Raw genomic sequence first — 21,551 nt, 5'->3', positions numbered from 1 at the left:
TCCATGCCATGGCCTCAACATTGCCGGGTTACAATGAGGAACGTTGGCTGTGCGAAAGGGGACGGCGGTAACACACCGCAATCTCACCTTGAGTGAAAGATAACTTATGAAATGATACTCGAGGTGTTCTCTGTCGGAGTTTGACGTGCTTATTTTGGGTCAGATTGTCGCATGAAGTAGCTAGAATGCTGCACACAATGTTGCAAGTGAACCAACTCCGGCGGCAATAGCAATGATGCTTATAATCTAGATGAATAATGCTGGAGGTACAAAGGCTAGTCTACACAGTCGATTTACAAAACGCAGCAGAACGCTTGGATGTGGCCCATTTGTTGAAATGACCACTTGAATTTGCCTTGCCATTTCACAAATCAACATTGAAAGGAAGCCAGTTTTTGTGAGTCTAGCTTTACTCCACAAAACCATGCTCAAGCAGTATTCCATTATTCTTCCCCCAATATATATAACACCTAGATGTGACAGGAATATTTTACAAGGTTGCAGAGAGAGGAAGTATCATATAGGGTCACCGAGCACAAGGTGCGCTCGTTCTTAAACATATCACTCATTGAGATCTTTGCATGAAATAAAGAGATGCATATTCTATGTATGCTGCAGGCTGTGACTCGTCTCATAAGATAGCGCAAGAACAGCTACCCCGCATTGTCTTGTCATATTGCATGCTCTCTTGGATTTTCTCTAGCTGTCCGATTATTTCTTCAAACGTAGGCCTGCAATCTGGATTCTTATGCCAACATTCGCGAAGGAGCCTAATGAAAGCACGCATTTACACAAATTTGTCACTTAGAACAAGTATTGCGAATCATGGGAATCATTGATAGAAACCACTTGCATGAATGACATCCACAGGTTTCCAGTAACTATGTCTAGAAAAGCTGGCCTGAAATGACTGCTGCGTGAAGATTTAGCGTCTAAACTCATATTCCAGGAGAGAAAACCCCAAGTACTGTACGATGATCTCACATCCTTCGAATGTTGAAGGATTTCTTAACAGTTCATACATGCAGTACAACCTGTCTGGCTATATGCAGCTTTCTGTGAAGGAAATGGTTCAGAAGGAATGACTTACGCTCTAACTGATTCAGGCTGTATGTGTGAAGACAGTGGTGGACGGTAATCCTCGTATGCTCTTTTATCAGCAACTTGCTCTGGGGTTTGTGCCCTATTAGATGGTCCCCCGTGAAACATCTGGAGACAATTTGGCTTCACTTATGAGGAATGCAGTCTTGATTAATGTGTCTTGATAAGTTGAATGAGCTTTCAAAATATCCACGCGGTTATGCAAATAATGAAATTTAACTGAAGTGCATAGTCTTTCAAATAGAGAAAATAATCCTTCAACTAATCATGAGAAGAGGATGCACCCAGAGTCTTGTGTACCTCGTAGACGATCATGGCAAATGAAAAGACATCAACACTCTTCCCATATGATTCTCGACGATATACTTCGGGGGCCATGTAACGATCTGGATCAACAGCATATAGTTTATTTAGCTATGCGGATAAAAAACCAGTAACTACTCAAAAGTTCAGGAACAGTCGATCTAACATGAGCCGGTGCAACCAGTCATTTTGTAACTCCCTGCATCTTTAGCCAGTGCAATCTTGCTCAAGCCAAAGTCTGTAACCTTAAAATGGCCGGATTCATCTTGCAACACATTCCTGCAAGAACTCCAAAGATGAGAAAATCATCAGTGTTTCTGATTTAAATGCAAACATTTATCACCACTGCTGACAATGACTCCTCTAGAAACTAAAAAGCAAAAAACTAATCATCCTAGCAGAAACTCACAGGATTTTATTTACAGTGAGAGGTGCTGAGCCTCTGTCCAGAATAAAACTGACCTACATCAATCGAGCTGATTGAAAAGATAGTCTTGCAAACATGTGCTTTCCTCACAGAATGTTCTCCCGTTTGCAAAATCATGTATAAGCCAAATCAAATTTTAACATACACACATATTAGAGTTTGCTTCTGTTGGAATTATTCTGGTATACACTGCCAACTACCAACAAGGTGACATTACTATTCCATGGATGAATTATGTCAATATGTCGGAAGAGCAGAGACCTCAGATTGACCAAAGATGACCTTCCTTCATAAAATAAACCTCATTGAGCCATACCTCTCTAGGCACAGAATGGTTGCAAGCACTATTCTAATGACTTTAAAAATGAGAGGGAAGAACTCGACCCTTGCCACCCTCACCTAAGCACTGTGGCAACATTTTCTGTAAGAGCCCCCCTTCCCTGCTCAAGTTATATCACAAAAGAGAGTTCAATCGAAGTAAAATACCTCGGTGTCAAATCTCGGTGTATTATAGCATGTGGTTTATGTCGATGGAGATAATTCATACCCCTGCATAAATCGCAAGGATTCAGCCGAACTGGAGTAGAATAATGTGAAGTGTAGACCACTAACAGATTCAGCCAAACAGTAATAGCTATACATGCTTTCGTAGCATAAGCCATGGATTTCAAGCATGAATCTCCATATCAATTTCCAAACGTCACTGCAGTTCTTGTTCAATTGATGTTAGAATTTGATAATGCTGCCGAAAAAATCAGCGGGCCTTAACATTATTTTCATTGGGAGGAATTATCTCTGCCTAACCAATACAAATTGTACGAAAATGCTAAAATTGCATCACAATTCAAGATCCTAAGGAAGACATTGGTACAAACGGTGAAATTTTTGATTGGATCGAACACAAGCATAAGCAGATCCAAATGCTCTTGTCCTGACAATCATGGCAGCAGCAATGGGGAAAGCAATTAATCATATATACATGTTAATGGTTGAAACTTCCACGAGGTAAAACTGTTGCATAATAGAAAAATAACTCTAATTTTAACATTGAAAGGCTACATAAATCAAAATGCTGAAAAATGGTAAGCAAAGGAGAACAATGAAGAATTTTATTGGCTGAAAGAAAAACTTGCTCCAAAATGACAGCTAATCTGGAGAAAGATCACTTCACCATCATCATTCAGGATAGGAGGACCGACAATATATACCTTGCAATATCCAAAGCATATGCAACTGCAGTCTGTGGATCAAGCCTTCCTCTCTTCCTCAGTATATCAAACAAGCTTCCCTGAAGCAACACCAATGATGGGAAAATGAGACAACCAAACTACAGTAAACTCCATTAAAATGTCAAGACTCACGTTGCGGAGATACTCAGTGAGAAAGATTAAACGATCTGACTGCTTTAGAACACCAAGGAACTGCACAATATTAGGGTGACGCAGCTTCTGCCAAAGAGCCAATTCCTTCATGAAGTCACTCCTGTGAAATAACCAGTACATATCAAAATGAGAACTGAAGCTAACTATATGATTTCCAGCTGCATAATGCAAAGCAGTTTAAGTTTCAAGATTCTGGCTTTTTTCTGACTACAGTTACATGAAGCAAGGTGCCTGCACTCCACCCCATTCCCTCCTCTTCTTCCTCCCCCACCCCCCCCAACCCAAAAAAAAAAAAACCTGAGCCAGTGCACAGTTGGCAATTCATGTTTTAAAGTTCCCAATCTGGCTAATCATCAGGAAAGAAGCAAAATTGTCAATTCATGTTTCAAATACCAAGTGTTTAGAAGCCGCACCAAGTTTGATGTATACAAAATCTTAGATTCTTATAGTCTCATGAATGTAGGGAAATAGTCCAAGTATTTATGTGCAACATCAAAGTTAAAATTTGTTAATACGACTCCACAATTTAGTTAAAAAGCACAAAGTTAAACAACACATTTATTAATGTATTTTCCATGGAGAATAGACCTGTGTGGCTATCAAACATTACTTTCGTATCCTAGATTTTCCAGATTCTGTCATCAACTTTCAGATGAGAGATGACAAATTTTTTTCCTGGAGAAAACTTTTAATCAAATGAACAAGAAAACATGCACATCTTGAATGCATATTTCACTTAAAATGTTCATAAACTAACCTAACTCTTGGATTTGAGGCAATGGAGGAACGTATTGTTTTTGCTGCAACTTCTGTACCACGCCATTTCACCCTATATACTTCACCAAACGCTCCCTGGTAACCAACAAAGTAAAGTCAATGCAAGGCATTACATAAATATAAAGTACTCACAAAAACTTCCACAAAATCTCTAGTTCACCAAGATGGCAAGGCAGTAACAGTCTCTTTTAGGATTTGCTCACAAAAGTTTGCCATAAACATCGATCAGTTTCTTACTTCTCCAATTAGAATTGCCTTCTCCATGTCAACCTCATTGAAGTCGATCTCATAGCATGGATTTTGTGCATCAAGTCCAACCTGTTCCAAGCATTAAGATGAAAGAAACATTGTAAACTATCCAATCCACCCAAATTGTGGCTGGATTGCCAAATTTGTGCCCTAGGTTACTGATGGATGTAAAATCATATAGGTAAAGCATCTGCAGAATGTCAAACAATAACTTGGCTGAATTACATTCATATTCAACAAATTGATAGGCCAGCAGGTTAATTAAGGTCATACAATGGCATTCTATGAACCTCTCTAATTATTGAAGTCCCATTATGAAGCCTACTTTCGTACAGAAGACACAGTTTTTTGTTTGAGTTCATCCCCTTGTGAATGGAATGCCTTGGTAAAGGCTTCATCCTATGGCAAGGAAGATAGCAGGTCCTGATCTATACTGACTTTAAATATTTGTAACGAATGGAAGTAGGAGAAGCATCATATGGAGAATCTCCAAAAGAAGAGTTAACAAGGAAAGAATTCTTCAGCTGTAAATGATGGAAGTCTTGCAATCAAAGTCAACAACTCATACGAACAGCCTAAACTAATGTCAACAGAAAAGAGGTGGACTTCTTGCTTGGAGACAATTGATAGTGTAGAAATGTCACATTATATACAAGCACTCAGTAAAACAGCATACCGGATCTATTCCTCCCTGAGCCACCAGTATCTTACAAATGTCCTCGTGACCAAAGCTACGGGCGTCTGATAATGGCTGCAAGCTTACTGACATCAGCGAAAGCTCTGCTAAGGAAAATAACAAATTGGAGAAGTAATTTCTCGCAAAATGTACTAAAAATTGCTCTGAACACGTCCTTAGAAAACCCAATTATAATGAGAAAAATGCATATTTATGGACATGTATCGCGAGAAAAAATGTCTGAGAAGAATCAGGCTTGTTTACGTGATAAAAGGCAGTAGACATATTCCAGTCCTCCTGATAGGACAGGAGAAAAATAACTCCTTTAAGAGATTGAGGAGCAACTTTCAGAAAATGTGAACAGGCTAAAATAATTGAAAGAAGTGAGAAGCATTCTAGATAGTTGCACAAAAATTGACATTCAACCATGCTATTCTTGAGGAGATTTCAAAAGCCAGCTACATTTTCAAACTTACTAAGCAGTAAGAACTTCACTCGTAACTTATGATTTCTGTAGCAATAAAAATCGTCTCTCTCTCTCTCTCTCCCCATATCATGATTGACACATTTCGCGCATTCTAAAAGATTTAGTTAACAAGTTGGCTTCTACTGCAGCTAAGTAAAAGTAAACGGACTCTTCTCAATCGATGTGGTATGTGTGAATACCAAGGACCAACCGCTTCAGATGCCAAATGAAAGAATGAAAAACTTACAGTTCGACCCCAACGGTCAATGGGGTTCACATCAGCTCCTCTCTCAAGAAGTAGCACAACCACCTCGGTGCAACCTTCACATGATGCCAAATGGAGAGCTGTCCTCTTATCATAGTCCACCAAATTTGCTCCCACCCCCTTCTCTAGCTCCTGTAACACACCTGCTTTGTCGTTTTTACTCGAGCAAGAGAGCAACCTGTAGTCTTTCATGTGTCGCAGCATTCTCTGAGCAACAACACAAAATATCACAAAATCAGTGATCATATAGGAACCTTTCCTGCCAAAAGTTTGAGCATCCACCAACAGGGAAAAAAGTTTCTGGCTAGTTGATCTCCAGTAATAGAACAAGTACGGCATTAGAATTGCTCAATGACCCCAAAGCGAAAACTGAAATTGGTGAATGGACGAGCAACATAGAAGACTGCGGATTACTGAAACTGCATCTGCCAGATAAGCTATATTATATGCGTGTTTTCAGAGGAAAAATAATCACTAGAACCTGAAGCACATTAAGGGCAACAAAACACGCACTGGTAGTAAAGGATTAATACAAACTCGCAGATTGCAATGGAAACTGTAGTGGAAAAATCTTCAAATAACTAACTTCGAAAGGGTAAAAAAGGACTCAGTTGTATTGAAATTGATACAGAGTTGTGAGATGCAACTGCACAAAGCACTCGTTTCCATCTTGGTAGATACTGGATCAGGATTGTTAGTTTAAACCATCAGCGAAACCAATCACGCATGACAAAGAACAGCAGACCAGCAAAATTCAGCGGTAGAGTCACATTAGTAACGTAGACCCTGTACCTTCGGAGGCGACAATCGGAGGTCCCCATCCCCCATCACCAACTTCTTCGCGAGTGACTCACAGAGCCACTGAGCTGCTGAAGGGGAAACGCCGATGTCTTATCGGCAGATCGTTTGATGCTCGGTGAAGCGATCAATGCAGCGAAAATGGAAGTCCAATACGAAACCAGGAGTGTAATGCTCAAAGCTGTGACGATGAGTAAAACGTCAGCAATCATCGTAGCGGTAACAACTGTGCAGCGTCTGACGTAATAATCCAAAAGAGTCTTCATCCTCTTTGCGGACTGAACGAGGCCTCTTTATAAATCCTTTCTCCCTCCCTCACAGCTCACTCTGCCTTCTCGTGGAGAGTTTTCGCGATGAGGTCCCCGTGCTTGGAGGTATCCGCCAAAGGCGAAAGGAGGGATTTTTAAAGCCAACCCTCGGTGGGAAAATCAAGTGACAACGCGCCTCTGTTTGAGTGTGATTTCTTTCTCGAGGTCGACGTCAATGGCGGATCAAAAGGGTAGCGAGTTCGAGTGTGAGCTCGGTGACAAAGAAGGCCGGCCAACTCCAGCAACCTCCTCCTTTTGAAATTGAGCTGATGAGAGTCGACTTGGACAAGCTGACTACGTGAGTCTCTGACATGCACCACTGCAGACAAAGAATCTTAGGTTCTGTCCAGCATGACTCTTTACGTTTCTATGCCGTGACGACATGATGTTTGACGTAAATTCTTCATTCTGACAAGTCCTCTACTTAGTTTTGCTTCTTCACCGCGAATTTCGGGGGAAAATTCTAATTAGGCCCCCGCCCCGAAATAAATAAAAAAAAAATCTCTATTTTCGAAAAATGGCTCATATATTCGAGTTTTGTATCATCCATCTTTTATACTTCATAGTGCCCTAAAGAGAGCCAAAAAAGGATCTTTCTTTTACTGCCCGATACAGTGATTAGTGATCACTAGTGGGGGAAAAAAAAAAAAAATAAGCTGGTCGGCGCGCGAGCATATCACGTGCACTTCTTGTAGGCATTTCGTCCGAAGACTTCGGTCGCAACTCACACGATATGCATCACGATCCATCTGAATCGAAATTCTGAGTTCGTTCTGAACATATCACCTACTCCAGGAGCTGCAAAGAGATGAAGGGCTTAACGACAAAACTTCATGTGAATATCATATTGGCATCTCTCACTCTATTGCTGTTTCGTAGTGAATGAACAGACTACATTTGTCATACACAAAATGACAGAGTCGGAACCTGAACCGCCAAAAAAACATGATTTTTCACACTATTTCCAAAACATGATCACACCTATATTCACCTTTGGAAATACAGGATGGATAAGAACAGTGTTTTGCATGACTATGGCAAAACCGCATACTGAATTAATTGCTGGTAGAAAAGAAAAACCGCTATCCATTTCTCTAAAGTATCGAGTAATACAGCAGGAGCTACCTTGTTCATATTTACAAAAGTAATGTATATCTCCCTTCTTCGGCATCCATCCTCAGAAAAGAGCACCCAACATATTTGACCGCAAGTAACCACAAAAGAGATTCAACAAGAATTTAATGAGCAAGGGCAACTCATAGTGCTAGAACTTTACAGCTAATTACATCATAATCAGAAGTCAATTTGGATATAGAAGATCCCACCATTATTCCTCCTGCATTTTCACTCTGGTCCACATCGAACATCAGCGTGCTAAGCCCCTTCCCTATGACAAATAATCTCTTGCCAATTGCGACAAGTCGGCATGGAGGTTGAGTTAATAGCTGTGACAATCTCCCCACCACCACCCAATCCTTGCTTTCCTTCCGCCACTTCATCAGCCTGAGTCCTGAACTTTGATCCAACACATAAAGAGTCCCACCTATGACGACTGCTGGACCCTTCCAGCCAGACGCGATGTCAGCATCCCCATGTTGCCACGAGCCCCTCAATGGTTCGTACACGATGGCATAGACATGAGAAGAAAGTGAAGAACCACCGCATCGGATATATATCTGTCCATCCAATACCATAGAATCTTCTATTTCAGGAACGAGGTTAGGGTCCACATGAGAGATCCAACCATTTGTGCTGGGATCATAAGTGTCCCAAGAATTGGGACCACTCAGATTTGTAGCTAAACCCCCAATTGCACAAATTTTCTCATCCAAAACTTCACAAGCAAAATAACACCTGAAGAGCTTAACTGAGTCAGATAAGCAGCTATTTAACCTCAGTGTGTGAGAAAAGACAAAAGAGCACTGCGGAAGCCAGTCTAAGCAAAATTCCCATGAAACAATCCATTCACCAGCTTTTATCATTCTTATCTCCCAAAATGGTAAAAGGCAAGAACCGCCACCAATCAGTAGCATGAGGATTCATTATCTTTCCCTAGGGGCAACAAGATGACCTTGTATCCTAGAGATCATAAGTTCTCCGCTACCCCGTAGAGCTTCAGAAGTTGGTCACTTACTCCTCCTCCTCTATTGTTTCTATCAAGTCTATAGCTGCAATATTTACTCTAGCATTAATATGTGACCTAATGAAGATGAATTCTCCTAACAAGTGCCTAGAATCTTCCAAAACATCGTTATCTGCAAAGTTTTGTACTTATTGATGAATGAGGCAAAAAAAGGCCAATTTTTTGTTGAGTAGAAATTCAGATCCAAGGCCTACGAAAAATATTAAACTAAATGGTAGCAAAAAACACCATGCCCAGGAAAAAAAGGAACAACACGGTGCTTCAGCATGCAAAGACAGTGCAGGGGGCAATTTTATAAATTAAGAACATTAACATCACCATGTACCTCGCAATTGACAACGAAGTAGTTTCATTCCAAGTGTTGGCAGAAACATCGTAGCAGTACACTTCATTAGTAGCATCTTCAAACCAACCACAACCTCCCAAAAAGTAAATCTTCTTCCCCAGCGTTTGAAATCCCATGCCTTTTCGCTTTGAAATTTGTGGTGGAATGCCTTGAATGTGCTTCCAACATCTTCGCGAGGAATTGGGGTCTAATACACAACAGAAACTACGTTCCTGTTTGTCTCTACACAAAGCATAGATCCATGCTTCGTCAAGATTATGCTTTCTCCTGTAAGAGTACCACTCATCACTACAAACTATGTCTCTCCATCGCTTAGACACACACTTCAAGACTGTATGGAACTTCCGTGGAAGTCTTGCCAAGCAGGAAAGAGCGACGTCATCCGGAAGCCCAGGTATCAGAGGCTTTTGAGCAAGTTCATTTCCAGCTTCCACTTCAGACATGCTTTGAATACATTCCATGGCAGTGCCTCAGCCAGGAATCGTCAAATATAGGCTTAGAAGGAAAAAGTTTAATCGTTGCCACACCTTCCCTCGCAACAAGCCAACAAAAATTCTAGGCTCCAAAATGAAAATTGACTACCTCCATGTGGAATAATTAAGCACAGAAAGCGACCTGCCAATAAAGGAAAACAAAAAACTGAGAAAAAGAGCATCTAAAGATATATCACAACTTAAGATACCCATGTGGATGTGGTTCTAATTTTCCTTTAGTGCAAGAAATGACGCAACTTCATGATAAAGCATATGATTAGGTGAGGGCAGACTCCACCATTTTGCTTCTCTATAACAAACAATGTGCGAACTTTCTAATCCAAATAATCGAGACTGACACTGATATCACTTTGCTAGATCGGTCGCTCTTAATCGACATTCAGCTCAGCATCACAATCTCGAACAGAGGGGGCAGTAAACGCATGAATCTCTTTCAGGTCGTGAGCCGGCCTATTCGCTCGACCATACTCTCAGTTTCTACACCTTATGCATCCTCTAAACGTCACATTACCTTCATTGCGGACGAATTCCAAGGAATTACGACGTTTCCGGAACAGAAAAACAGGAACGCCAACAACTTGACCCAGATCGCGAGCAAACTAATCGCGAAAGAGGAACCAAAATCAGGGACGTGCTGGGAGTCGCAATGACCGGACACGGACAATCTAGAAGCGAGAAAAGGGCATCCGATAACACTGCGATTCGGAGAAACTAAGAAGAGAAATTGATCAAATCGAAGAAGCGAAGCACAAAACCTTGGGTTCTCAGACAATCGGAGAAGACGAGAGCTCCTATTTTCCCTCTGATCTGCGGAGAAGCAATGCAGCGACGGGAAATGTGAGGGGGGGAGTGTTGCGTACGTAAAGAAGTTGAGAGCAATCGCTTTAGAAAAAAATTGTGAACTCTTTCGACTAGTTGGGCTATCTCCAGCCATTTTATGTCTAAATCCCCACATCGGATGGACTCTAAATTTATTTACTTCCATTCATCATAATTATTCCATTTCTATAAAGTGTCTAATCTCTATAATTAAGAATAACACGATTTCTTTTAAAAACTAAAATTACCCTGCAAACAAGTTGATAGGCTCTCCTTTTTTTTTTTTAACGTCTCCATGCCCCTCTAGCGTGGCAGCATGGGGGCAAAAAAGAGAAAGAGAGGGATGGGGGCTTCTCTCGTTTTTGACATGGCAGACCCGGTGGAAGGCCCGTACGACGGGCTTTTAGTCCAGTAGTAGAGCGCACCCTTGATAATTGCGTCGTTGTACCCTGATTGTGTGGGCTCTCAGTCGCATGGATAGTTCAATGTGTTGGGTTGTGAGGGCTTTCAGCCACATGCATGGTTCAATGTGCTCATCAACGCCTGATCCTGACTTCCCGAGATGCAAGGCACATTAGCATGGCGTACTTCTTGTGTTCAAACCGGGGTTTGAAACCAAACCTCTCCTCATAAGGATAGATTAGGCGATTTAGGTGAGGTCCTATTTAGATCCAACTTTTTATTCACTCATGGAATCCACCGCCGCGCGATCTAAAGACCCCCACGACTCATCTCTTCTCCAGAATCTATACATCTCTTATCAAAGTGAAAGCCGGTTGCTAACTAGGTGCGCTACTATGCATATCGAAAACGCTACATTTTTTCTATTTTCCGTTTTGGATATTATCATTGTATATATGCACACAAGTGTCAAAAAGAAAAAAAAAATCACCAACTCTTCGACATGTAAAGAGACTTAATTTTTCCTTAGACTAATCAAATAACAAATTCACCGCAAAGTGAGCCTTTGAGGTAGAATGACGAATAATGAATAAGTTGCAGTAAGATCAATCTTGATCAAGACGCCAGGTTTTATTTTCTAAGCAACGGTGACTCTAAATTTGAAGGAAGCCCATAAAAGAAATCCAAATTGAATGAACCGTGCAGATTGGGAGACCATTAAGAACAATTGCAACTGCCCAGTAAAAATAGAGGGGATTCAGCCATAAAGGAAGGAGAGTAGCCCACCCCGATGATGAATTTAGTAAAAAAGGTCTAAATTTATTGCATTTGTACAAATTCAATCTTAAATCTTTTGCATTGATGCCAATTCAATCATAAACCTTTCGCATTTCTGTTAATTGAATCAATCTAGCCAATTTTGACAGTAAATTTACTCACATGGACGCCGGTTGTCCTATGTGGCACAACCGGCGCCGATGTGGATATGTTTGAATATTATTTTAATATTTTTAAATAGTTTTAATAATTTTTTTAATGAATGAGAAAAGAAAAAGAAGAAAAAAACCAAAATATTTATTAAAAAATTATTTAAAATATTTACAAATATAAAAAAAATAACCACACCGGCGCCAGCCTTGCCACGTAGGACAACCAACGTCCACATCGGCGAATTTCACGTCAAAATTGGAAGGATTGACTCAATTAACGTAAATGCAAAAAATTTAGAACTGAATCGATACCAATACAAAAGGTTTATAACTCAATTGACACCAATAAAAATCTAAGAGTGAATTAGCGCCAATACAATAGGTTGAGGACTTTTCTTAACACTTTTCCCGATTCAATCATATAGAAAAAATAAAGCAGGCTCTCCGTATAAAAATTCTGGCCAACGCGATCCATTATGGATCAGATGGACTACCTTAACGGCAGATATATAGTAAATCTTCCATTTCAAAAGTTTTTAATTAGATTGAGAAGTCATTAAGTACTAATAGTTTGAAATATGCTTTTCGTCATGTATATGTTCTAGTCAAATGGAACTAATAATTTTTTCACTTACAATCATGCGTGAACAATACCATCCACAATGAAAATCGATAGAAATGTGTCCGTAGGTATAAGCCCCGTAGCTTTTTATTGAGCCGATTTATTGATGATAGCCAATTCGGAATACGAAATTCATCGTTTCTCAGCTGCGAAATCTAGTCTTCACTTGATCCTTACCACAAATAAATTTGTATACGGTAGGCAGAAGTTCTTTCGACAGCTAGGAATTGATAGGCTTGTTTCGATTCGCTACAGAGTCAAAAAGATCCTAACCTGCAATTTCAGAGCTTGCCCAGTTTCGGAGACCATGACGGCACAGACACAAGTCATTAAAGCCAAATCTGATTACTGGGCAAGGCGAGTTCAATACCGAGCCTGAGCAGGCCTTAACGGCAAGACCGGCTAAAGAAAGAAACTACTTACTCAGACCTGTTAAAATTGTATTTCGAGCTTGAGGGACTTGGACGGACCGGCAGGTCGCCAAGCCTTCAAAAAAAGCCAACATAATAACTAGCAGATAGTATTGGTATAGTTGTCGATGCTGACTCTGACCAACATAAGGCTATGAGTGTTGCAAGTATACCGTTATATGTGTCTCAGAGAGCTTACTCACACTTAAAAATCCTATAAAGTCTATTCCCTTTCCCTCATAAGATTCGCTTCTGGCCAAATGCAAAGTGTTAAATCACAAGTACATGGGCTGGGGCATACCCTTTGAGTTCAGTCGGACGTATTCAAGGTCCAACATATTCAAGATTTACAACTAAGCAAAACTCAAGTGATGCCCAGAGATTGGTGGCCACCGACAGTAACTTCCGTTGCAAGAAAAGGTTCGCCGCCCGTGATGCGGTTTGTAGGAAGGCCAAACCCATGGTCCTCGTGCATCATGTAGAAAGCTATTTCTGCCGACACTCCGAAGAATGGCAACTATGGAATAGAAAGCGATATTTGAAACTCTAGAGAACCAAACAAGAGGAATTGGGGTATTTAGGCAATGCCTTGCTTCGACATCAGAGCTTCGATGCAGGAAGAGAACCCGATGGTTTAGCCTTCCTAATTAAGCCCTCCTGTATGAGCGTCACGAGTAGCTGCCATGACGGATAATCAGAAACACTGTGAGTCCAGATAAAAGGAGAAAAATAACAGAAAAGTATAATAAAAAGGATAGGCAGAAAGAGGAGAGCAGCCGAAAGAACAATTTTGGTGATTACCTCCCCGTTCCTACTAAACATTCGACCAGACACAAGGCCACGGGCATTGTGGGCGATAGGACTTAAAATCTGTAGATCGCTATATTTGTTAGCTTCTTCACATATCTAAACAAATGAAACCTTTCAAGTGATCTTACCTCAAATAAAATCCAGTCATCAGCTCTTAAATTTCGGTGGAACCACATCCTGTGAAAATGGAGAGGGAGGGGACAGTTAATGTCTCAGATTAGCTAAAATTAATGCATGGTCAGGTTCACTTGAGAAATCAGCAACATAAAATTTGAAAATAGACTTCGTAAGTCTAGAGACAACCTTTAGCCCAGTTAATTCCCTAATGACAAATATATAATAGTTTGATCGCAATAGTAATATAAGAGCCACAACGATTAGGAGAGCAAATGCCCTGCTCAGGAAATGGTGTAATCCTTGCAACAACCCGACATCATGAGACCTGACCGAAGATTCATAGAAACAAGTTACTCACGCGTGGTCAAGACTAACAGAATATGTCTTCAGACCCTTTCTACGATGAGGATTCAAGCTAGTCCCCAAAAATATTAGATCTGAAGCGAATGCCACCACACACCTGCAAAAAATTGCAAAGAGATCATCTACTATAAACCAGTGGTGGGTCGTTCTTCTGATGGTCAAAGACTCTAAAGTCCGATCCACAACTAACACATTTAATGATCCATTTCATCATTGTCGTAATAATACACAATAATATGGACAGACACACTAAATTGACTTTAAGAAGATAACAAGCATTTCTTGAGGCAGTTGAAACCGAAACTAAAGACCAATGGGGGCAACAGACAATCAGATACCCTCTGAATCAAAACAGGATAGAAGTCATACTAATCTGTCCCCGTGATTAGTATTTGAACCCCCACTATATGCAATTGTGCATCTTAAGAAAGTACCTACCTATGCAATGCCTGGTCCTCTGAGAGCTTCCCTTTTGCTTTGAACCAGTACCTCAAACTGTCACATGATCAGATCAGAAGTAATTCAGATGTGGCATGAGACAATTTACCTACAAATGAACTGCCACATTTCTATCCAAAATGGAACACGTATCACAGCCTCACAACCTGTTGTACAAACAAACTCTGTATCCGACTATAAGTTATGCCTAACCTCGGAGGGGTTTCAGTCTGATTGGTGGCGTTGCTAGGCTCACAAAATCGTATCTCTATAGGCCATGGAATAAACTTTGTCGTAGCCACTTTGTTTCGGTAACCCCTGAAACATTGCCAACATTCACATGATATCAACATACAAACACAAAGGCATGTGATTGTCTTCAAAATAGATATGCAAGTGGCACCATCAAGACAGCAGGTAATAACTATCATGGCGAATCAATCAAGAACATATCTTGGAGATTAATATGAGGGAGGTTTGCTGGACTTTCTTTGGACAACAATAACATAGAGAATGAAAACCATCAATTGATTTTTTCAGGTGTAGCAAAGGATGTGCACGAATGGAACAGAAAGGCTAGAATACGTCGTGTGCATCAGGTTATAATTGTTATTACAGTACATAACCTTACCTGGGTAGGCGAGGATCAATAAGACGCCTTCCTCGTAGATCTTCAATTGACAGAAGCTGCAACAAGCATGGGTTCAAAAATCAAAGAAGCATCACATGGAGACTGCAAAGTAGTGCAGTAAAGCCGTGTTTAATTCACTTACCGTCTCTGGAGCAGGAACTGATGGCATCATTATGACCTGATGTTCAAATCCTTCTTCTTCTGCCTGTACAATAGTTTACACAGAGTCAAAAGAATCACATGACGCTGAGAGCATCTTTCTATTATCCTTAGATAATCGACAGGATTATCATCAATCAAATCGGATGCTTGCATCATGGCTAAACCTTCATGAAAGGGCGACGGTTATACCATTTGATACTTGCAAAAACTTTAAAGGATGGCCTCAAATCCATCCGGAAACTCCAAACTGACTGTAGTTTGGTTTTTTACATCTTTATATCATACACGCTTATGTCTCCTAGATACCATAGTTGTTACCTCAGTTCATAAGAAACTTCAATGAGTACAATGAGCACATTTCCATAACTACAAATATGACAGAAACCCATAGAAGGGTCCCCGAACATCCTTATAAGATAATGCTTTTAAGCAGTTCCTCACTGTTGACCTTTTAGAAAATTCAACTCAATAACATATCATGACACTTAAAGTACAGAAATTCAATTCTAGAGAATTTTTATGTTCTGTAAAACACTATAGCCAATCCAACAGATAACAGCAGTACCTGAAATGAAGCAATCAACGTGAAGATGACTGTCCCTGTTTGGATTGCATCTACTTTGCGGGTTGCAAAATTTTTACCATCGCGTAGTCGGTGAACTTGGTATATAATTGGCACTACAATGACACATTAATGTGCATGATGCAAAGCAACTCAGAACAAAATTTTCAGAAAAGAGTAGACAATGCTTATTCTCTGATGTCCTTAAATTCCAAACTGCTGTTGCACTGCGCACAAGTAGAAATACAACTGGCACTGCAATCATACATTAACGTGCATGAGGCAAAGGCAACTAAGATCAAATCTCCAGAAAAGAGCTGATAATGCTTATTCTCTAATTTCCATAAATATTGTTGCACTGTGGACAAGCAGAAATAGAATTGCAGTAAGAGTGTCAAATGGTACCCAAAGCAATTTTTCATTCTACCTTGTCAACTCAATGAGAACAAAAATTGCAATAATGGGTGGTCTAAGACTAAGACAAGGTCCATGAGTTTTGTTAGCAGCTGACAGTTACGGGATCAGATAAACTGTAACACCTTAAATACCGCTGCAATTTTTTTAGAAAGAAATGCAAGAGGTGAATAAAAATTTTGTGCACACATGTGTTCGACGAAAAAGAGAAAGGATAGGAAACAGCCAACGAGCATACTAATCTACTAGGTACCAAAAAATGTATGAAAAATGTATGATGAATACTTACTAATAAGGTCCCCAACCAGAAGAAAATAAACATGCAAACTGTGGATAACCTTAAGACAGTCAACAGTTTTCGAAGCTGCAGCTGCAGCCTGCATTATCAAGAACTCATACTGATTAGGATCACCATAGCTGCCTTCAAATAAACATAAAGTACACTACCACAATCAGCTTCGAAGTGAGATGAAGAGATAAATCTACATGATGCAGCACTAAAATATAGTCAAGATCATATATAGGTTTATGTCGAGCAAGCTATTTCTAGATCTAATAGTAAATGTAATGGGATGTGAATCTACAACAACCTTGCTAAGGCAAACTACAAGACTGATCAGACAAGACATATATCATCTTCTGTCAACTATTTATTACTGAAAATGGACGAAGGATTTCAGAAGTACAGATGTCCTTCTGAAGGGAAGAAATCGCCACGGGAGACTTGAAATTAAGTACTAAATGAAAGCTATAAAAGAGAAAGGAAAGAAAAATTGTGAGTCAGAATGACAATAACTGCCACTCAATCAACAGAGAAACTAAATGCTTTTGTAAGTTTGTAATATCTGGAATTGTACGGACAGGAAATCAATGGTCTAACAGCTTAAGCATATTGCATATTGCAATCAAGTAAAAATTGGTAAATGTCAATTGTAATGCACATGAATCAATGATTATAGACATTAAAACTCCACAAGCCAGAAAGGATTTCTTTCACATAGGAATAGGATATAAACCATCTATTGCCACGTGTTGCTACATCATGATAGGAAAACACCAATATCACCATCTACCACTCGTTCAGTACTTCAGAAAAGATAGGTTAAATGGTTAATTATGCCTGTGCAATCAACTGCCCGCCAAAGACTTTCCCAAATCTCGGTGCCTCCGGCAAAGTGATCCCTTGAAATATGTTAACCTTCAAAACAAACATGTAATAACAACTTATTCACGGATAAAGACCAGCTATCTGCTGTCCCACATTTAATTTTATCATGTGTCGCAAAACTTTAAACAGTAATTAGAGACCTCTAAGATGAAATATGGGCATGCGATGTAAACCTCGTTTCCAAGAATAACATGCACACGCACATGCAAAACATGTTCATGGAAGCTAGAAATTTTCTTTTCTTAACATCTTCAAGGGACACAAAGCATATCAAGTAGTGCATTGGATTCTGTCACATAAGAACTGTGTAAGCAATGGACAATGAGACAGATCATTTGGTATCGTCATTGACAATAAAAAGGAACTACATCACTAGATTCAACTTAAAGGAACATAGGACAGCAAGAAACATAGGAAATGGGGAAGAACTGGAAAATGTGGTAGCTATAGATAATTCCAAAAGAGGACAACTCTTGATATAACTGGTTGTTGTGCCAATATATCATTAGGCCATCTAATGTTTGACCGATTTTTCTCAAGTTACAGTTCTTTGAAAACATTCATAGTCATGTGGCACCACTAAGCAGCTACTCTGTAACAGTCCTGTAGCAGTTATCAGCCAGGATAATGGTTCCAGGGAAGAAGTACTGAATAATGTGATCTAAACAAGTTCGATTCAAATTTTCCCATGGCATATGGACAAGTGGGATGTTCAAGCATCAACTGTTTACCAGCCAAGCATGAGAGAATATCAATGATTAATTTAGCACAAAAATGAGGTTTAAAAATGAAAAGAGACCTTTACACAACTATTAGAAACATACTTCTATGGGTTCCAGGTGTAATATACGCTCAACAAGACTGCACGTCTCATTAGTTTCATCTGAACTCCATATTGACTTGGGCTGTAGCAAATGGCAGTGCTCATGTGGTAGCACTAAGCAGGTAAGCTGCCGATCAAAATTAAAGCTCCATTGTTATAAACTATAGCAGCCAGAATAGAACTAGAAGAGAATGCAAAGAGGAAACAAGCAGTCACCTTTGACAAAGCAATTATATTAGCAGCGTGAACCGATATTGCTGTACCTGAAATGATTAAATTGAAGACAGTCGTTAACGCAACCAAAATAGACACTTTAGGAAGCCAAAGCCGGCCTTCTAATGCTAGTGTTGACAAATAACAGGGACATATAGATTAGATGGATTTAAACCCACATCATATCATGTCCCTGCTATCTCAGTCTGAAAAAACTTTACTCACATGTCCCTATCTAATCGAAGTAAATATAGATGCAGAGATGAAGATATACACACGCACACACGTCAAATAAACTTGAAGTTTCAAGAAGGAAAAAATGATGTCGTTGTCTAGAACAGAATCTAAGATTAGTGAGGTCGTACATTATTTCAGCCATTGTCCTGAAAGAAATGATCAAACATTAGGCTATCAGTTACATTAATGGACACATCACAAAAACGGTGATGCAGATTAGAACTGTTAAACACAAGCAATCACAATCCCCGATAAACACGAGAGAAGAAACTCAGTATCCCACCGTGGCCAAAATAATCATATTTACTCAAGTGGAAATCAGGGTCCTCTGAGTCAACCGGTCCAGAGACTTCAGCCTGTTATGTTAGCACCGAGTAAGTGGGACATTCAATCTCCGCAGCACATTCATTGGATTGACAAAAGCGGTGCAAACAAATTCACCTCGCCCTCCCAGATAAAGTACACTCCTTTCCCAACATCTCCTTCGTGAACAACGTAGGCTCCTTTATCTGCACGTCCATAAATCAGCAAGCACTCTTAAAACACCGGCAAAAGGAAAACACTCTATTCCTTATCCATCACGCACGCACGAAGAGAAACCCAAGAAAAATAAATTACTCAACATCACATAGTCCGATTAAACGACCACCGATTCACGGTTCACCGCGTCTCCGACTATACTTCAGCTGCCCCAGATCACTAATCGCAAATGTCAATCACGACTCACCCCGCACGTCCCTGAAATCAATTGTACGTCCAATATAGCCCACAAGAAGCAAAGTAAGTGAGAAGGAGAACGTTTACCAAAGTGCTGGAACGTCACGGCATCGGCGATTTTCCGGAGAGACGAAGTCGACAGCTTCTGCAGCAAGGGGACGCAGCCCAAGAACTCGGCCACTGCGACGACACAGATGAACTCAGCGAAGTCACAATCGGAACGCGCAAAAGAATCAGAGAACCGAGATCGCATGCGGCGTTTCCTCTAATTAGATCAGGCAACGAGCGAGGCTCTCTCTCTCTCTCTCTCTCTCTCTCTCTCTCGCGCTCTCTCATTTCCATGTCCCTGCTTCAGTTTCCGAGCTCGAGCCACGAAACGAATGCAGAAAAACAGAAAGATCAACGGAGTGGTTTTTCCATATGGATGGAGACGAATCACCTGACTGTGAATCCATGCGCGAGTGGCGAGCAGGAGTGGAGGCAATCGCAGCCGCAATGATAGTCGATTCGCTTCGCTTTCCGTTTCCGGTGCGGGGAACAGTTGAAACGACCAGAGGGAAAAAGCCAAAGTACATAATCACGTGTCGCGCGTCGCACGACTTTATGTTGCGACCCTGTTCCACGTGGATCACATGCATTTGCCGACGTCAGATTAAAATCAAATTTCGGGGCAAATGTAAGATGCTTTGCATTAGTGGCTCATAAATGATTTAAAAAATTATATTTTTTTAAAAAATAGTAATTTGAAGTTATTATTCACTACAAAGTACATTTTCATTATCACATTTTCGTGGAGAATGAGGATTTTTTTTCTCCTTTATTCAGTTTTTCAAGCGATCCAACATGGACAATAAGAACATTTTTCTTCCGTTCATTTCTTTATGCGAATATCTTTCGAATCATTCATTTTTTGCGAAAACAAAGGCACCGCAATACGATGTTCATCTCCTTCTTGCAAATACTTAATGTTTATTTAGCTAAAATAAATTATAGCACTTTTTGTTAACTCAGCAACTCTTCGTCCGAAACTATTTATGTACATTGTGTCGGTTTTTATTTTCTAATTTTGAGATTATTGCACGTCGAATATTTATGCGCGAAACCCATCCGACTCGAAATAAAACTTATGAAAAACAAATGAATGGGGGACTCCACAAGCTTTAATTAATCTGCAATATTTAGGTAATGGATGAGGAGATATGGTCATTTAAGTTTCAATTTAAACATCATTTAAGGAATATAACGCCAAAGAGAAGAACCCGAAAATATCCAAGCTAGGAGTGTCAACGGGCCGGATCTCGGCCCGATTTGAGCCGACCGGAAATTGAACAATGCCAAGCCCGACCCGGCCCGAACCCTCTTCGGGCCAAGTCGGATTGGGTCGGTTTCTTTATTTTATTTTATTTTTATTTTTTGAATCAAAATCAATTGACATGTCCGTCGAATGAAAGAATATAAAAAATAAAAATGAAAATAAGATAAATTAAAAAGAAAACATTGGTGAAAAAAAAAAGTCAGAAGCGCGCTGGCCCGGCCTAGCCCGATGCTAACAATACCAAGCCGGCCCAAAAGGCCAAAAAATTAGGGTGAATTTTCGGACCAAGTAGGGTCGGATCGGATCAGCACGGACTTTTTTGACACCCCTAATCCAAGCTCTTCTTTTTCAATACTTTTCTATTATACGTCCATTTGACTTAACAATAAGGTCGTGTTCAGAATGTCCATTTCAACAAAAAAGCAAAGGCTGCACCAAATTGTGACACTTCTGCACGTAAATGCGTAAAGAGAGCGGCTGGGAGGGAAGAATCCCGTAAAGGCGAGAGCGGGAAGGATGGCCAATTTGGTTTTCTCTTGTTTCTGAAATGTTGACCACACGATCGTCCAATACCAAACACGTTTAGATCCGTGGGACCATCCTTGTCCCAGATGAGTCCGCCACTCCATTTACTCAATGCCACAAGAGTTAATACCACTAAAAC

The 21,551-nt window shown here is 40.2% G+C and overlaps 3 protein-coding genes across 10 annotated transcripts; all 3 read right to left on the bottom strand.

The window, feature by feature from the left end:
- Positions 1 to 398: 398 nt before the first annotated feature.
- Positions 399 to 6,889, bottom strand: LOC115743101 (integrin-linked protein kinase 1-like). Of its 4 annotated transcripts, none has more exons than XM_048276888.1 (12): positions 6,439 to 6,889; positions 5,629 to 5,853; positions 4,916 to 4,990; positions 4,228 to 4,308; positions 3,971 to 4,065; positions 3,193 to 3,313; positions 3,040 to 3,119; positions 2,318 to 2,380; positions 1,571 to 1,683; positions 1,402 to 1,487; positions 1,091 to 1,209; positions 399 to 770 (listed from the first exon to the last, which is right to left on the bottom strand). In XM_048276888.1, exons 1-12 carry the CDS (start codon positions 6,472 to 6,474, stop codon positions 632 to 634), a joined length of 1,233 nt encoding a protein of 410 aa, XP_048132845.1. In that variant the 5' UTR covers positions 6,475 to 6,889; the 3' UTR covers positions 399 to 631. The 4 variants fall into 4 exon arrangements, with proteins under 4 accessions (XP_048132845.1, XP_030533583.1, XP_048132843.1 ...); XM_030677723.2 differs by having other exon boundaries at positions 6,417 to 6,888; XM_048276886.1 differs by having other exon boundaries at positions 5,629 to 5,909; positions 6,439 to 6,888.
- A 954-nt stretch (positions 6,890 to 7,843) lies between these two features.
- On the bottom strand, positions 7,844 to 10,609 carry LOC115743104 (F-box/kelch-repeat protein SKIP4). 2 transcript variants are annotated; one of them, XM_048276889.1, is made up of 3 exons: positions 10,491 to 10,609; positions 9,221 to 9,768; positions 7,844 to 8,606 (listed from the first exon to the last, which is right to left on the bottom strand). In XM_048276889.1, the coding sequence occupies exons 2-3, from the start codon at positions 9,700 to 9,702 to the stop codon at positions 8,009 to 8,011; spliced, it is 1,080 nt and encodes a 359-aa protein (XP_048132846.1). In that variant the 5' UTR covers positions 9,703 to 9,768; positions 10,491 to 10,609; the 3' UTR covers positions 7,844 to 8,008. The 2 variants fall into 2 exon arrangements, with proteins under 2 accessions (XP_048132846.1, XP_030533586.1); XM_030677726.2 differs by having other exon boundaries at positions 9,221 to 9,796; positions 10,491 to 10,607.
- Positions 10,610 to 13,055: 2,446 nt separating this feature from the next.
- Positions 13,056 to 20,124, bottom strand: LOC115743100 (acyl-CoA hydrolase 2). Of its 4 annotated transcripts, none has more exons than XM_030677722.2 (17): positions 20,012 to 20,124; positions 19,660 to 19,752; positions 19,297 to 19,364; positions 19,139 to 19,211; positions 18,622 to 18,668; positions 18,407 to 18,532; positions 17,535 to 17,612; positions 16,704 to 16,791; positions 16,004 to 16,116; positions 15,419 to 15,481; positions 15,277 to 15,332; positions 14,859 to 14,963; positions 14,646 to 14,702; positions 14,203 to 14,304; positions 13,856 to 13,904; positions 13,719 to 13,787; positions 13,056 to 13,595 (listed from the first exon to the last, which is right to left on the bottom strand). In XM_030677722.2, the coding sequence occupies exons 1-17, from the start codon at positions 20,025 to 20,027 to the stop codon at positions 13,518 to 13,520; spliced, it is 1,281 nt and encodes a 426-aa protein (XP_030533582.1). In that variant the 5' UTR covers positions 20,028 to 20,124; the 3' UTR covers positions 13,056 to 13,517. The 4 variants fall into 4 exon arrangements, with proteins under 4 accessions (XP_030533582.1, XP_030533581.1, XP_048132841.1 ...); XM_030677721.2 differs by having other exon boundaries at positions 20,009 to 20,042; XM_048276884.1 differs by lacking the exon at positions 20,012 to 20,124 and having other exon boundaries at positions 19,660 to 20,002.
- Positions 20,125 to 21,551: the final 1,427 nt, after the last annotated feature.

Source organism: Rhodamnia argentea, chromosome 3 (genome assembly GCF_020921035.1).
Source record: "Rhodamnia argentea isolate NSW1041297 chromosome 3, ASM2092103v1, whole genome shotgun sequence".
Taxonomy (NCBI): domain Eukaryota; kingdom Viridiplantae; phylum Streptophyta; class Magnoliopsida; order Myrtales; family Myrtaceae; genus Rhodamnia; species Rhodamnia argentea.
This window is presented reverse-complemented; position numbering and strand designations above follow the sequence as displayed.

What these genes read in the sequence shown, in the direction of transcription:
- LOC115743104 (XM_048276889.1), bottom strand. Translation starts at nt 9,702, where the DNA reads ATGGAATGTATTCAAAGCATGTCTGAAGTGGAAGCTGGAAATGAACTT. An exon ending in ACTTCGTTGTCAATTGCGAG is followed by an intron (nt 8,607 to 9,220) that starts GTACATGGTGAT and finishes TAAGCTCTTCAG; the next exon opens with GTGTTATTTTGCTTGTGAAG.
- LOC115743101 (XM_030677723.2), bottom strand. Translation starts at nt 6,467, where the DNA reads ATGGGGACCTCCGATTGTCGCCTCCGAAGGTACAGGGTCTACGTTACT. An exon ending in AGGCAATTCTAATTGGAGAA is followed by an intron (nt 4,066 to 4,227) that starts GTAAGAAACTGA and finishes GTTGGTTACCAG; the next exon opens with GGAGCGTTTGGTGAAGTATA. An exon ending in TATGCTTTGGATATTGCAAG is followed by an intron (nt 2,381 to 3,039) that starts GTATATATTGTC and finishes CGATTTATGCAG; the next exon opens with GGGTATGAATTATCTCCATC.
- LOC115743100 (XM_048276884.1), bottom strand. Translation starts at nt 19,825, where the DNA reads ATGCGATCTCGGTTCTCTGATTCTTTTGCGCGTTCCGATTGTGACTTC. An exon ending in CGTTGATTGCTTCATTTCAG is followed by an intron (nt 15,482 to 16,003) that starts GTACTGCTGTTA and finishes ACTATTGTACAG; the next exon opens with GCAGAAGAAGAAGGATTTGA. An exon ending in TCTGTTAGTCTTGACCACGC is followed by an intron (nt 13,905 to 14,202) that starts GTGAGTAACTTG and finishes CCATTTTCACAG; the next exon opens with GATGTGGTTCCACCGAAATT.